General features: G+C 37.6%; 2 protein-coding genes across 3 annotated transcripts in view; one reads left to right on the top strand and one right to left on the bottom strand.

Moving 5' to 3' along the window:
• Positions 1 to 17330, top strand: part of Cpne3 (copine 3) — a 146882-nt gene that overhangs the window by 63654 nt on the left and 65898 nt on the right. The gene's annotated exons all lie outside the window — the stretch shown is intronic.
• Positions 1 to 17330, bottom strand: part of Rmdn1 (regulator of microtubule dynamics 1) — a 34131-nt gene that overhangs the window by 11635 nt on the left and 5166 nt on the right. The window contains exons 2-4 of the mRNA XM_051160613.1: positions 15344 to 15461; positions 9541 to 9628; positions 7902 to 8061 (exon numbers count right to left, since the gene is read on the bottom strand). Of these exons, the coding sequence (XP_051016570.1) occupies positions 7902 to 8061; positions 9541 to 9628; positions 15344 to 15461 (366 nt within the window). The remainder of the gene's footprint in view (positions 1 to 7901; positions 8062 to 9540; positions 9629 to 15343; positions 15462 to 17330) is intronic.

Below are 17330 nucleotides of genomic sequence, written 5' to 3'. Positions count from 1 at the left end.
GTAAAATACTTAAATTTCATAAACTCAGGAGCTATAGAGAGCCACAAGGTTTAGGGTAGGGTTGGGGGTAAACGTCTGCAGTAAAAAAATATCTGTGAAATCAAGCTAGTTTTTCTTGGGGATCAAAAGGACCTGCCTTTGAATTCTGTGCAAACAACAGTTTCATATTGTAAATATTCATTCCCTCTATGTGAGCTATTTCTATAGAATCCTAACATATACAATAAAAAGATATGAATTTCAATTGAGATGTAATATGAATAAATTAATAAAATTTTTAAAAAGATATGAATTTATTTAAACCTACTTCCCACAGTAACTTTTTGTGTTCTGACATGTTTACTAAAAATAAGATGGTACATTTTAAAATGCACACATATACACACTGTAGACTATTATCATTTAGTCTCCAATGTTAACCAGTTGTACAAATTCAGTTCATTAGAAGGGTTACACGGGACTTTAAACTTGGTGCTCTGGTCTTCTCCCACATACCACTGCTATCTAATAAAGTAATCTCTTATGAGGGGCTAGGGGTATTGCACTATCTTGTGCAATCTGCTATACCAGAAACAAAAAACTTTTTTTAAAAAGGGATTTATTTTATGTGTATGAGTGTTTTGTCTGAATGTATGTCTGTGTATCATGTGTGTTTACCATGTGAGGTCACACAGGTTGTCAAATTCTCTGAAACTAGAGTTATAGGAAGCTGTTGGCTGCCATGTACTGGAACTAGACCTGGGTCCTGTGCAGGACAAACAGGTATGCTTAACCACTAAGCCATCTCTGCAACTTCCAGAAAGTCTTTTATGCATTTATTATTTATACATAAAACAAACATGGTGGTCCTTAAGCATTTTCTCTGTGATTATCCTGGCATTTATAAGAGTATTGCTTAATGCTTATACTACTAGCAAGGAATGTTAATTGGTGTCTTTTATTTCCATATCTATACATTTTAATTTCTAAAATATCCACTATCTGCAATAAGTTTGCATTTAAACTTCTGTTATTATTTTTGTATGTCTATGGTGTATGTCTAGGGATGTGTGAGCAGGCTTGTGTGTGGCATGGAATGAGTATGGAGGCCAAAGGACAACTTTGGGGGGTTGGTTCTCCTTTCTTTTGGGGACTATAATCTCTGTTTCCACTGTTCTCCTACTCTAGGCTGGCCAGCTGTCAGCTTTATGGAAATTCTCCTGCCTCCACCTCCCACTTCACCATAGGAGTGCTGGAGTTACAGCTGTAGCCACCCGATCTGGCTTTGCCTCAATTACAGGAAGAACTAATCTAGCTGCTGCTCTAGTTCTGCCTAACACACCCAAAAGCAAACACCCAGAGTACCAGCTTGCTCCTGAGTAACTCAGCCATGTCTGAGAGCCCAAGAGTAATTTTAGTAATACTTATAGGAGGAAGGGCAAGCAGTAGAGTAACGCTCCTAGAGGTTTCTTTCCTCACAGAAATATCAATTTGAATAATTTGAACCCAAAAATCCCTTACATGAGCTAAGGGAATAAAGTGATGAGATGACAGCACCAGGCTTTAGCTTTCTAATAAGTACTAAAGAAGGCAGAGGGAGAAAGCTGCCAGTGTATGACACCCCCAGTTCCAGGCAGCATGGCATGGAGAATATCCATCCTGTTTGGTTAGAGGAGACAGAAGTAATCAGTTGAAGCATTTAGATTTATAAACCAGTACCAGAACTGCCAAAGGAAAAGCCATTACTTCTTAATGTATTAATGTAGTTATTACTTTATTTTTATCTCTCTGTTAAAGACACAAATGGATGGATATTATCAAACCAAAGAAAGACAATGAAAGTTATAGAGTCTACTATCTCTAGTGAATAGGTGGCAAAAGTCCTCCAAGAAAATACTACCAATCAGTCCAACAGCATATTAAAGATTATGTACAATATGAATAAGTGACCAAGCAGGCAGTCTCCAAAGCAGGATTCTTCTCAGAGATGAAAGGTCGCTCCATGTACATAAATTATTATGTAATATAATACAACAACATACAGAAATCATGACTATTTGGATAGCTACAGAAAAACTTAACACTCATGATAAGAACTCTGAACAAACTAGGTACCACAACATCATTACGGCCCTATCTAACAACTCCACAGTAACATCACATGGCATAGACAGAAGTTTCTTGGATATACTATTCATATTTGAACATAAAGACAATGTATAAAGAACTAAAATTAAGCGGGGTATGGTGGTGCATGCCTTTAATCCAAGCACTTGGGAGGCAGCAGCAGGTGGATCTCTGTGAGTTCGAGGCCAGGCTGGTCTACAAAATAAGTCCAGCACAGTCAAGGCTACACAGAGACCCTGTCTCAGAAAAAAAAAAAAAAAAAGAACTAAAGTTAATAGCCAGCAAGATGGCTCAGCAAATAATGACACTGGCCACCAATTGTGCCTGATGTCCTGACTTCAGTCTCTGAGAACAACAAGGTAGAAAGAAACAAACTGCCTTCTCAGGCAGGCAGTGGCATGGCCATGTGTATGCATGAGCACACTAGACGAATTTATTTTTTTAAATAGGAACTAAACGGGGCTGAGAGATGGCTCAGCAGTAGAGAGTACATGGTGCTCTTTCAGAGGACCCAGGTTCAGTTCCCAGCACCAAAGAAGGGCTTAAAACTTCTAGATACAGGAGATCTAGTACCCTGTTCTGGCCTCCTCAGGGTAATACAACATGTGACACAGAAATACACACAGGCCAAACATTCATACATATAATTTGAAAATAAAGTATTTGTAAAACAAAATAGGAAAAATATGAGAATAAGGATTCAGTATACAAAATATCAATAATAAAAAAGGAACTCAAGGCTAGGGGTGGTGGTGCATGCTTTTAATCCCAGCACTTGCGAGGCAGAGGCAGGCGATCACTGTGAGTTTGAGGCCAGTCTGGTCTACAAAGTGAGTCTAGGACAGCCAAGGCTACACAGAGGAAATCCTGTCTCAAAAGAAGAAGAAGAAGAAGAAGGAGGAGGAGGAGGAGGAGGAGGAGGAGGAGGAGGAGGAGGAGGGGGAGGAGAAGAAGGAGAAGAAGGAGAAGAAGGAGAAGCAGCAGCAGCTAAAAACAAGTTTTTGAGGTAAAAATACTGTGAAAGACCTAGGTGGAATAACAGGTACATGCCTGTCATCATAGCACTAGGGCATATTTCTCACCAGCAACCATGAGTGCTTGTTTTAAGGGGACTTGGCTGATGTAACAAAACAGCATTCACTGGGTACATTAAACAATACAACCCTATTTCTCATATTTGTTGCAGAGGCTAGGAAGTCTAACACCAAAGTGACAGTAAATGTAATCAAAGTAATCAAAGATACATAGGAACCAAACGCTATGTACTAATGAAATTGACATCTGGCATGAAGTTCTTTGCTATAAGCTATTATTCTAAAGACATATGGGATGAAGGCTAAGCGTATGTATGTGGTACGTCAGGTGAACAGTACTAGAAAGAGATGGAGTGGCTAGAGTGATAACAGACAAGATGGACTATAAGACCAAAACTGTACAGATGAAAAACACAGTCAAGTAGATGCAACAAGTATAGAAAAATACACATAGCACAAGCTTGAATATCCAAAACTGATAATAAGACACTGAAAAGGAAAAATGGATCATTCAACTATTTCAACACTCCATGTTCAAGAAAGGATTAAAAAAAAAAAAACCAGCCCAGAAACATATTTGAATATTGAAAACCAATTAGACTTGACACATACAAAACACTCAAATCACCTGAATATTTAATGTTTTAAAAAAATGCTAGCCCCATGCTGAGTTGACAGGGAAGTGACTGTAGATGCATTGTGCCCTCCCTACACCAGCCTCTCTGCAAACCTAGGCCAAATGTCATGGAAAGATTCTGAGTCTTGGCAACCATCAAACCTCTAGCTACAAAGCAGAACCTCACCCAGTGGAAACCTGGTCTGAGCCATACCCTGGGAGTGAGAATCACTAGGTCCTTGGAAGAAATGACAAACAGAGGTAAGTCCTTCAAGGTACTATGTATTAAGGCATACTACTGCAACATTTGCTCACAACCCTGTCCAATACCTGGAGACTGAGACACACCTCTAGTTATAAGACCCACTGCCTAATCAGCACACTGTACTCTGGTTGTGATGCACACAAAAAGCTGGCTAAGTGGGCACTCAAAAGGGAGAGGCCATCCTGTTCTACAAGGTGAGTCCAGGACAGTTAGTACACAGAGAAACTCTTGTCTCAAAAAATAAACAAAACAAACAAAAAACCAACCTCCCCTCCAAAAAAAAAGAAAAAAAAAAAAAAAAACTAAATAACTGGCTAATCAACAGACTACACTTTGTGGTTGTACATACAATACAAACACCAATACCCAAAGAACATACTACAAAGGCTATGTTCCATGGCAAGTAGTCAGAGAAGGAAAAGCAAGACAGCGAAGAAACAAGATCTGCACCTACACTAAAACAAATGATGACATTGAGATTATGCACATGCATTCAGTCAAGTAACTGTTGAGCATCAGTTCTCAACCTGTGGGTTTGTGACACCTTTGGAGGTTGCATATCAGACATCCTGCATATGAGATATTTATATTACCATTCATAACAGTAGTAAAATTACAGTTATAAAGTAGCAATGAAACAATTTATTCTTGAGGGTCACCACAATACAAGGAACTGTATTAAAGGATAGCAGCATTAGGAAAGTTGAGAACTACTGGCACAGAGAAAACCTCCACCTGTGCATATGCCAGAGACTACACTAGACACTCCGCATCTACTATAAAGCAGCTGAGTGAATAGAGCTGACTATACGGAGACAGTATGCAGCCTGGACATTTACACGTGATCAGGGACACTCTGCCCCTACACACACACAAGGGACTACACAGGCTGCACCTGTACTCATGAAGGACTCTATAGATACAGACACTGTATACTATCTAATTTTTTTCATCTTCTCATTCATCCCTTCTCCCTTTTTCTGTGGAGACAGTATTTCCCAAAGAACCCACGCGTCCTGAACTGGTAGATCTCCCTGCTTCAGCCTATCAGGCACAGGGACGGTATTAGGTTGTATGGGTGCCAAGTCTCTATTCACTCCACTATTCATGCTACCTGCATAAAGTGAGGACATGACCATTGTAAGGTATGGTTGAGGGGAAGGTTTTTATTGTAGATGAGGGAGAGTACAGCCAATGGCATCTGGAAAAGTCCAGAACAGCAAAAGTACTTACTATCATGAGCATGGCTCATAGACTGAACCAGGCTATGAGAAGAGAGGATGAGGGAAGCAAGAGACTTAAACAGGAGAGGGAGAGGGAGAGGGGAGGGAGGGTCCAAGAGAGCAAGGTTATATAGGAATGAGAAGCTGAGAAAGGAACCCATGAACTGGAGTAATTTAGGGTAGGGGTTGGGTAAGAAGAGCTGAGAGGAACTAGGATGTCAGTCAACATGAACCTTCCAGTCAGAGAGCGCCTACAGGCCACCAGCATGCTCTTTGTTATGCTAATAGGCACCACAATTAGCCATTCACCCTGTATTTCTTTTTGACTTGACACAGCCTTACCTCTTTTTTTGTTATTTCCTCTTGTATCATTTCTCATTGTTCTTCTTATACAGATTACTAGGCTTACTCATTTTATTTTCCTTCAGTCCTACCCTGGCAACAAGTGCTTTAATATATACTATAATATCCTCATTCTTTTAGTCTCCTAAAGTTGCTGGAGTTGAAGTGGAAGTTGGCTTGGCTTTAGGCTATTATTATACTTTCTACAGGTTGTAACCATCTTGGAATGATTCATGTGAAAAAGGAAGTGTGTAGGAGGAGAGTGTGCTCAAATCACAGGGTCCACTGAAACTGTCTTTATACAGGCCCCTAAAGCAAGTAAAAGGGAGTCAATTAGAGATATGGGTGGAAATAAAATAGGTGACAATAAGAGGATAATTAGTGTAATTTCATATGTACCTGTGAAAATGTCACAGTGAACCCCTTTTATATAATATATACCAATTTAATAAGATTTACTGTTATAAGCAACACACTTGGAAAAATAATCATTTCAATAAATGTCAATTTTTAAAAGAATAAAGACTGGGCTACAAGAGATGGCTCAGCAGTTGAGCACTGGACTCTCAGCACCTAATCTGGGGGCTCCAGCTCCAGGAGGCACCAATGCCTCTGACTAGGATACTAAGGTACCTGCACTCACTGGAACATATCCATATACAGACACTTGCATGTATACATAATTTAAAATGCAGATCATAAAGCAAAAAGATCTTATCTGATGATAGTATCTTTCCCTCAAAAGCCTGGAGTAAGACAAAGATATTGATTCCGGTCACTACTCTTCAACACTACATGTAAGATTCTAGCCAGGGAAATTGGGGGGCGGCGGGAGCGGAAAAGTAGTTTAAAAGTATTCAAATGAGAAAAAGAACATAGAAAACAGAATTTACAGATGATATCATCTAATCTGACACCTGTAATAAAATAAATGCCTAAGAAATAAATAAATAAATGCCTAATAGAGCCATTAAATAAGTTCCAAGCAAATGCAAGACATAAAATCAAAATGCAAAAATGGCCACTTTTCTATATACCAGCAATAATCTCAAAAATATTTCAAGCAAACAGTTAAGAGGATTAAAAATATTTGAGAGGGCTGGAAAGATGGCTCAAAGGTTAAGAGCACTGTCTGTTCTTCCAATCCTGAGTTAAATTCCCAGGCAACCACAGGGTGGCTCACAACCATCTACAATGAGATCTGGTGCCCTCTTCTGGCATGTAGGCATACATGCAGGCAGAGCACTGTATACATAAAAAACAAATCTTTAAAAAAAAATTTGAGAATAAATTTAACCAAATTAAGTCAGCAAATGTACTTTAAAAACACAAAACACTGTTGACAAACATTAAGGATATAAATAAATGGAAACTGGGCTAGAAGACTTAATTATTATCAAGATAACAATACTCCTCAAATTGATCTACACTCAATGAAATATAGTCCCAACAAGATGATTAGTAATTCTTACACAGAAACTCATATAAAAGGGGCTGAAAAGATAGCTCAGCAGTTAAGAATACATCTTGCAGAGGACTTGGGTCTATTTCTAGTACCCATGTGGTGGTTTACAACTAACCTTAAATCCAGTTCTAAGGGACCCAATTTCCTCTTCTGACCTCCATGGGCACCAGGCATGCATGTGGTAAACAAGCATACATATATACAAGCTAAACACTCATACTTATAAAAGTATTTTTTTAAAAACTGTTTTTCAATTTAATTCTTAAAAGAAAGAATATGTCCTAATCCAAGATACCAATGATTTTACTGCCAATCTCTCTGCATTACTGAAAACCTGCTGTACACCAGTCACGAGATGCAGCAGCTAGTTAATGAAAATCACAGTGGTTCCCACTTTCACAGTAGCTATTCCCTCACTGCCGTGTACACCAGAAACAGAGTAAGGAAAATGAAACACAGAAAGGTAGGGCATTTTGGGGTTAGTTCAAACACGATCTCACAATGTAGCCTAAGCTATCCTGGCACTCTCCATTCTCCTGCCTTTGCTTGCCCAGTGCCAAGATTACAGCTTTATACCAACATGCTCAGCATTAAACAGACTATGTCAAGTGCTTGCTATACTACTACAAATAAAGGTTAGTAACTTTTGTTTACTACGATTTGTTTAAAGACAGGCACTCACAAAAGGAATTCATCAAGCATACTATCAGAGTTCGGTTACCTATTCAAACTCAAACCCTGTCTCTAATCCTTTAAAATAGAACATTTTTCCCTTCCATAAATTACAGATATTAGGTAAGTAGAGACCAATGTAGCTTTCATCACACAACATGTTTATTAACTGACTCACCTTGTGAGCAGCAAAGCTTGACTTGTTTTTCTCTAATGCTCTTTTTGCATATTCTAGGGCCTCATACACCAAAACCTTTTTTTCCTCTTCAGAAGTCTTACCAAGCTGTGCTACGTCACGTGATGCTCGTGCCAACCGCCACAGTAGCTCTGCATCTTCACTAATTTTAGACAAGATATAAAACTGTCTTATTCACACTGAAAAACTGTTAAAAATCACAACACTAATGACAGTTCTTTCCAGTGAATTACAATATATCAGGTATCATATAAGAGGCATTATCAATACTATTATGTTCCTTCATAAAAGCCCTTATTTGCTAGAATCTATTGACAATTTACAAATTATTTGCAAGTATTAACTTATCAGCATATAATATCTAAAACACTCACTTCCTTACAACATAATTTTGCACTGCGGTTCTCTGAACACTTGCCCTCAAGCTCAGCATGTAACATGAGGCTTGATTTATTAGCACTGTATTTCATATAACTCCTACATGGCTCAGACAGTACCATAAAATACGTTAGCCTTATGAACAGGATCAGAACCCTATAAAAATGGAAACGCCGAGTCCTTTGCCCCAAATATACCTGGCAAACAACCGGTGTGTAATAGTCACTTACTTGTATATGAATGAGTGATTGAATATATTCAATCTCAAATTAAATCCTAAGTTTCAGGAACTGTTATTTAAAGGCAATCATATAAAACAAAAGATGGCCAACAAATAAAAATCACAATTGATAAAAATGTTTGAACCTTGAATTACTTTTTATTAAATATGTGTGTTTAAGTAGAATTTATCTTTTCCTCTGTTAACAAAAAATAGCAATTCACTTTAAAATGTTGAAGCTAAAGGTATCAGCAGTGTGCTTATTATTCTGTTACAAGGAATAATTACACTTTACTTTTCAAAGAAGCAATGTAAAATGCCAAAACAGCCAACTCATGAAGACAGACTGAAGCAGTAAAGGCTGATTGTACACACACGTATCAACTAAAGTTGATGGGATTGGGGCAGGAGGGCTGGCTTTCAAAACTATGGATAAAAATCAATAAAAAGCACCTGAATATTTCCAGAGTAGGAGGATGAAGCAAATACCTGGAAATGTCATTAGCCTTATTTGACTTACAGAGTTGAGGTTTTTATGCCAATCCTTTGAAAGAGTACACACTGACATTCTATACAAAACATGCAGTCTAAAAGCAGAAGACGGAAGTGTTTGTGTTTCTTTGAGAACTCTCTCTAAACAACACACTGCCATTCAGTAGTGTTATAGAACCATCGTAAACTCCAGCAATTAATATAAATCTTAAACCAATTAGGAATTACTTTTTTCAAGAAATACAGATAATGAGAAAATGCATATATTTAGCAATACTTTTATGAAGCAAAACAAAATAGAAAAAATATTTCAGCATTCCAGTAAAATAAGAGCAATATTTAACAAATCAATGACATTAAATAGCACTTCTCAGTCATTTATTTTAAATGATGACTTACTATAAACTGAACTCTAAGAAATACTATTTGGAAGAAAAAAAGTTATACAAAAGTTTTAAGAACACAACCATTTTAATATTAACAACAGTTTCTGAGTTAATCTCAAACCGAGACAAATCATTCATTGCTTACCTTTCCCTGTACTGTGTAAGCAGCTGATAAAGCTTTTCCGTTTCTCCACTTTCATATAGGTAGTCTGCTTGCTCAAGTATTTCCTCAACTTCCAAAATCATAAAATGAAAATAAAAACATCACTTTTATATATATTAATATAATCAGACAAAGAAACTATCTTTACATCAGAAATTCTGAACCATCTACATAAAAGTACTGCAGCAGTAAGCATGAAGCAATTATAGTAAGTAATCTACTGAAACTTAGAGGGCTTAAGACACTAAATTTGATGAATAGGGTGATTTATTATGAGGAATTTATGGCACATAAACCTGCATAGTCTTTCTGCTGCTAATTAGTTAAGTACCATGTACTTTAGGACATAATAATATAGAAACTGGAGCAAGTGCTCAGGGCTTAAGGCTAGAGTTTGCTTTCTAGTGCATCTCTGCCTCACAACCACCTATAGCTGTAGAGTGTCAGATGCCCTCTTCTGTCTTCCTTGGGTAAATGTTCATATATAGTCCCCCTTCTAAATATTTATATATACTCTCTTTTTCTCTGTCTTTTTCTCAATCCATCTAGCTCCACGCTCTTTATTATATATTGTAGTGTAATACATTATTCTATATGTGGTTTTAAAATATGTGTAATGTCTTTTTCTAAAACAGAATTCTGAAAACTACATGAAAAAAATGCAGTTATAGTACTACAGGCTCACTCAGGTACTCAGGTACTCAGGTACACAGGTACGCAGGTAGGAGCATGCAGACCAGTCCATGTACATTATCTGAAAATCAGTTGTTGTCTTATTTAATATTCTGCACTATCTTGAAAAAATTAAAAATAAGCCATGATGCTGACATAGATACTACATTCTATAAAACAATCGAAGCTTTTAGAGTAAATTACTTTCAACCTAAATTATAATATAGTTATCTTGAGATGATATAAGAAACACAAATATACAGGGAAATCTTAAACTTGACCTAAAATGAATATATACCAGTTCATAACATTTGTGCAGTTTTTTTCCAAAAAAAATGCCAATGGTATGAAATATTTGCTAGGTCACGTTGGCTTTTCAGTTTTTCTTGTGAAATGAACTGTATCACTTCAGAGTCACCAGGACAAAACCAAAATACTGCTTAAATTTTGATCAGGGACCGAAAATTTTCATACTTCTGTGTTTTCTTTATAGAGAGCTTAATAACTGGAAAATATGCATACTGACAGTCAAGGACCAATGGAACATCATCAGTTAGATCTCAGGCAAATGTTTCACTCCAATTCTTCTGTCTCAGAAGTACAGAAAACACAATTAGAAATACTAGGAAATATTACTTAAGTAGTACTGACTATCTATAGGTTTATTCATTCTTGAAGAGTAATGTTTCAAAAGTATGAAAGGAAGGCAGGTAAAGTGATACATGGAGAACATTTAGGTTGCTCACTTGTGACTAACTCATCTTCAAGTCGTTTGTGAGTAAGCTTCCACCTGCAGGAGAGTAGTATGCACACAGTAATCTAGCCCACCGAGTTTAAATGTAGCAGGCCATTCTGATGCTCTAGTGTTTCTTTGGTTCTGGATATTTGCTACCATCTTGTGGTAAGAACAGAAATTGCCATTAAGAAAGAATTATAATTCAGTCTTAGGGTAGTGGTTAAGTATGCCTAGCAGTAAAGAGCCAAGTACTTACCTAAAAAAGAAACTGATATGAGAGGCCCAGAAAACAAGCTCTGGTCGGTATGAATTGGCATATTATCTTCTATCACTTTTGTCAGTATGCCATAGGACAGAAAATAGCCATGAAGTCCAGCCAGCTCATTATTAGAGAGGATTACACAAAGGCAAGCAGCCCAGGAAGTAGGCAGGGTTCTAAGGGGAAGCCACCTTGGAGACCAGCAACACTGATTTCTTTGCTTCTTTCCTTTGATAATTTCTGCCCATTGGTGTATTGAGTGTATTTTATTTTCTTCTTCTCTACTACCTTAAAATATATTCTGTCTGTTCTTTCTTTAGTCATTGGAGTTGATCTGAATAAGAATGGTCCCCAGACATTTGAATGCTTAGTCAACAGGCAGTGGCACTATTTAAAAGGATTAGGAAGTGTGGCCTAGTTAGAGAAGTGTCACTGGGGGTGGGTTTTGAAGGTTCAAAAGCCCAAGCCTGGTGCCAGTGTCTCTCACTTCCTGCTGCCTGTGAGTCTATGCGTGCTGCCATGACGAGAATGGGCTACACCTCTGAAACTGTAAACAAGCCCCAGTTAAATGCTTTCTTTTATAAGTTGCTGTGGTCATTCTTAATCTTTCCACATTTATGTTGTATTTGACCCTGGGCACACTGCCTTTAGTCACCGCTTGGGAAGTAGAGGTAGTTGGACTTTTACATAATGAGTTCCAGCCCAGCCAGAACCACACAGGAGAATTCCGACTCGAAAACAGAAAAGAAGATAAAAACAATGTCTGATGGTAATCACTGCCCTATGGAATATAACTCTGACCTCTAGCCATAGTTTCCTGATGCTCACTTTATTGTTTTCTATTTTTAAGTCTGTCTTTGCTGTTTTTGTTTATTCTCACAGTATTTGGGATCAGCCCAAGGCCTTGCTGGTGCTAGGCAAACACAATACCACTGTGTTACATACTCAGCTCTTTTATTTTTTCACACACAGTCTCTGTGTAGCCCGGGCTAGCTTCAACACTGGATCCTCCCACACCAGCCTCTTTTTAAGTGCAGGAATTACTGTTTTGTCTTTAAGTCAGCCTTTTAACATTTTTCTTTCTTACACTCTGTGCTTGCCTGAATTTTCTATATAATACCTTTTTGCTTTTGGCTCACTGTCATACTGCTATTAGAACATACTATCCTGTGTTCACTACTTGAATAGTCCATATTTATTAAAAATATTTTTAAAAAACCATCTCAACTTTTTTTTCATTATTTCCTTCCTTTTATTCAGTATTAGTTTTCTGATAGTCTCTTCTAGTATCTTACAATGGATGCTTTATTCTTTGAGGATTATTTAGATATAAATTATCAAACATACTGGATTTTCTTGGCTAATTTCTTATTGTTGATTCCTATTTTGTTACTGCAGGACTAGAAAATATGAATGAATGAGTAATTTTCTTAGTAGTACTAGTGATTAAACTCAGGACCAAGACTAAATAACTTTTCTATCATGGCCTTGTGCTGATTATTAGAAAAAAAATTAGGCTTTCTTTGTTACCAAGTACACAGTACCTTTTTCCTCTTGGGTTTATTTTTTTAGGTAGCTTAAGAAGCCCAAGTTGTTCTTGCACAAAAAAAAAAAAAAAAAAAAAAGTCAGCCCTATGAGGTCCAGAATGTTGTGCTAGTCTCAAAGATGCTGAAAGGGCAGGCATGCACTAAATCTTTGTTCAAGTATGTGGTATTTTAAAAAATATTCCACAAGAGCTTGTAAACAATGCATTCTGTTAATTCATATTGATCTAATTGACTAAGAACCATCAGTGTGTTGCCCCAAATTTCCATATACTTGGATATGCTGTATTATTTGATCCACTGTTTTGTTTTGTTTCTAGAATTTTGTATTTTTTGAGTCTTAACTACTGAGTTGGCTAGCCTGGAACTGAAAGAGATTGCTGCTCCACACCTTGAGAGCTAGAACTAAAGATGGGATTTACTGGGTTTGTTGTTGTTGTTGTTGTTGTTTTAAGCAGAATTATCTTGCCATGGGTAGGCTCTTCTACATATAGAGTTATAGGCCAGCCAGGGCTAAATAGTGAGACCCTGTTCCAAAGCAAACAAACAAAATCCCAAAGTGCAGAATATAATCAAACAAAAGCCAAAAAGCTGAATTAGGCTTTCATTAAAATATATATGTACTGCAAGGGAGAAAAATGAAATGAATCAATCCTACCCACTGCAATACTAATGATACACACACACACACACACACACACACACACACACACATGTATCTCCTCACATCCCAGCTCCTGCCTGCCCCTCAGAAGGTAGAGAAAGAGAGTAATGGGGTATCCTCCCATACACCTGCACATCTGCTACCACACATGCACAAAGCTCATGGGCCTCAAGAAGCCCTGTATTTGTCTAAAAACAAATACATGGGGATTTTTTTACTCCCTAGACAGGGTCTCACTCTGTAACCATGGTTGACCTGGAAGTCAGCAGGTATACTAGGTTCGCCTTGAACTCACAAAGATCTACTTGCCTCTACCTCCTGGGTGCTAGGAGTGAAGGTATAGGCACCACATCGGACTTCAATTATCCATTTTCTTAAAGACAAGATAGTCCCACATAAATGAACTAGACAACCAGGTTTTTTGTTTGTTTGGCTGGTTTGGAGTTTTTGTTGTTGTTGTTTTGTTTTGGAGACAGGGTCTCATTATATACCTCTGGCTGTCCTGGAACTTGCTATGTAGACCAAGCTGTCCTGGAACTCACAGAGATCTACATGCACCATCGTGCCTGGGCCTGCCAACTAGTTCATAATAACAACCTCAAGTTCTTGTATCAGAACATTAAAAGAACATCAGTTCAGTATTCAGTACTTCCCTTCCTCAACCACATTCTCCTTTAGGGTTACAAAAGAGTCAATCCATAAATTGAAGTTGTATTTCTCTTAGATACTAAAGGTTTTCCCCTTATTATGTAAACTGGCTTAGGGAGTCTCAAGTCTTAAAAGTGTTCAGTTTCTTTTATGTCAGAGAAGAGATAAACTAAAATTTTCCTATATTTCAATCAATTATCTGATAATGATACCAAGCTGCATTCTACTTGTAAATAAAATATTCCCCTCTCCACGTTCTAGACTAGATATCTGCTTTATTATATCTAGAGTGTAACATTTTGGCACAGAAAAGTAAGAGAATCATTTTATCCTTCTAAAACAGAGGTTGACAAACTTGTGCTGTCCATACCTCTAGAGTTTATAGGTTGTGGGCTACCCATTGTCTTTTGCTATCCTGTTTTAGTCTACATATACAACGCACTTTTACACTATTCAAAATGTAAAACAAAAATTCTTAGCTCAAAATTTCTACAAAGAGAGCTGGTGAGACAGTTCAGTATACAAAGGGACTTCCACCAAGACTGACATGTTGAGTTTGATCCCCTGGCTCCACAGGGTAAAACAAGAGAGTTCTCAACAGTTTTCCATTGACTTCTGCTACCATGCTGTGGACACCCCCACCAGGACACACAGGAAATTAAATAATATATCTAATATTTAATAAATAATATATTGAATATAAATATATACTCTTGACTGGCAGAGAAGGACAAATAATACTGTTAGTTTCATTATGTATTCAAAAATAAGCTGATGACAAACTCTCAAAAGCAGGGGGCTAGCTCAGGCAGTGAAGAGCTTCCTGTATAAGCATGAAAACCTGATCCCTAGCAGCCATATAAAAAGCTGATTGTGCAATTACAGATCACATCTGTAATCCCAGCACTGGGAAGCAGAGCTCCAGGTTCAGTGACTTCTGTCTCAAAATATAAGCCGGAGGGGCCTGAGAGATGGCTCAGCAGTTAAGAGGATTGGCTGTTCATATGGAGGTCCTGGGTTCAATTCCCAGGACCCACATGGTGGATCACAATGGTTTGTAACAGTACCCCTATAGGATCCGATGCCTTCTTCTCATGTGCAGAGGTATGCAGACATAACACCCACATACATAAATACTAATATTGAAAAAGGTGGAGAGGTAAAGAAGAAGGCATGACCTTAACCTCTGGCCTGTGTATATGTGCACAAAGGCACCCACCCACCCACAGATAAATCCTCAAGATCTCTAGCGTATGCTTACCTTTGGCTGCAGCATGAACCACAGCAGCCTGAGAAATGACTTGATAGGTTTCAAAACCCAAATAAGATAAGGCTGAGAAAAAAAGGCCTCTCTTGAAAGATCTCGTGTTTCCTATCACCTACAGAAAATAATACATTAATATTATGAAACTCAAAAATCATAAAGAAATTGTCACCCCAAGCAAAGCATATTAATTTTCTCCCACCTCTAAAGCAAGTAATTATAGAATGCTGGAAGCTTAAAAAAAAATACCAACTCTTTAGTAAAACTATTTCAAAACTTGCATTCAGTATATCTTAGTAATGGAAGTAGTAATTTGTCTAAAGGTCAGTTATAGACTAGGAGTGTAACTCAGGGGTAAAGCATCATGCATTAGGCATCTCGTTCAAGACTCAGAAAGTCAAAATGAATGAATGAATGAATGAGTGAATAAATGAATGAGTGAACATGGCAAAAATTATTCTTTATGGAAATCTTTTACAGAGACAGGTGTACAATGATTGTATGGAAAAATATTAATAAGTTTATAAAATAATTCATTGATACCTTAAACCGACACATAACAAATGCTAATTTGTGCTTGCTTCAACAGCACTTATAATAAATATTGGAACAAATACTTATTACAAATATGCTAAAAAAATATAATAACTATTACACATAGAAATTACATACAGCTCTCAGTAAGCATATTGTCCAAAGACCCCACAGGTTTTGAACAAATTATGAATAATAATCATATTTAAGGTTGGTATGGTAGCATGTGCCTATAATCACAGTGCTCAGGAGGTAGAGGCAGGAGGACCAGGGAGATATTCAAAGGCTGTCTGAATAACAGAGTTGCTGAGTTCCAGGTCAAGGCCAGCTAAGGGTAGACCTGAGGCCCAGCCTCAAACAACAAAATACACAAGCAGACTTGGAATTAATTTACATGGTCATAACAGATTATTGAGAGCAATTATAAGGACAAACACATATCACTCCTTCCCCATTCTATTACTTTCCTATTTAACTGTACTATTTTCCCCTTTATGTCAAATCAATTGATCAGCATTAAAACAAGCATTGCTATCTTTATTGAAAAATAGCCTGTAATTTTTTCTCAATGTTTTGTAGACAGGGTCCCACTATATAGGTCAAGCTGAACTTGAACTCCTGACCCAGATAATTTTTTTCCTTCTGAAAACAACCTTGGGTAGGATATGTGACTCAGTGGTAAAGTACTCTCAGCTCTGAAAAAATAAAACACCACACTTCCCCTTGATTTCAAATTTCCTTTAAGTCTCTATTCCCAACTCTTCCAAAAAGCTCTCTTATTTTCCTGTTTCCACTTTCTAGTTCCCATTTTCTCTTGAACCCACACAGTTTATACTGTTTTTTTCTTTTGGTAGCCCAGGCTGACCTTGACCTCACTGAATAGCTGAAGCAGACCTTCAACTGATCACCTGCCTTCATGGTCCAAAAGGACAGGCCTGAGCAATCTACAAATTCACTTCTAAACAATGCACTCCACAAATGGCATTCTAGTTAATGGCACCAAAATGCTGGCTCGGTGCTACAGAATGAGCTCCCTTTTCTGAAGTGCTGAACAGAAATGTTTCAGGTGATACTATGTTTTTCTTTCTCAGAAATTAATTTGTGCTTTTTATATAGTTTATAGAGCCTGTAAATAATTTTATGTAGTATTATCTCAGTGTGCCTGTGTTTTAACTTAACCTGTCACATGAAATCAGTGTGGAATTTCCATTTCTATGGCACTCAAAATGCCTTGAGTTTTGAGGCATTTGGAGAGTTGAATTTTCACTTACTTCTTTAATCCCAGCACTGGGGGTGGGGGGCGCAGAGGCAGGATCTCTGTGAGTTCAAGGCCAGCCTGGTCTACAAAGGGAGTCTAGGACAGCCAGGAATGTTACAGAGAAACCCTGTCTCGGGCGGGGCAGGGGACTCTATAAACTGTGATCAATTCCGAATTCTCATTGTGCTTTGC

This window comes from Acomys russatus, chromosome 2 (assembly GCF_903995435.1).
Source record: "Acomys russatus chromosome 2, mAcoRus1.1, whole genome shotgun sequence".
NCBI classification, from domain to species: Eukaryota; Metazoa; Chordata; class Mammalia; order Rodentia; family Muridae; genus Acomys; species Acomys russatus.
The sequence above is the reverse complement of the archived record's forward strand: the minus strand, read 5'-3'. Positions and strand labels throughout refer to the sequence as shown.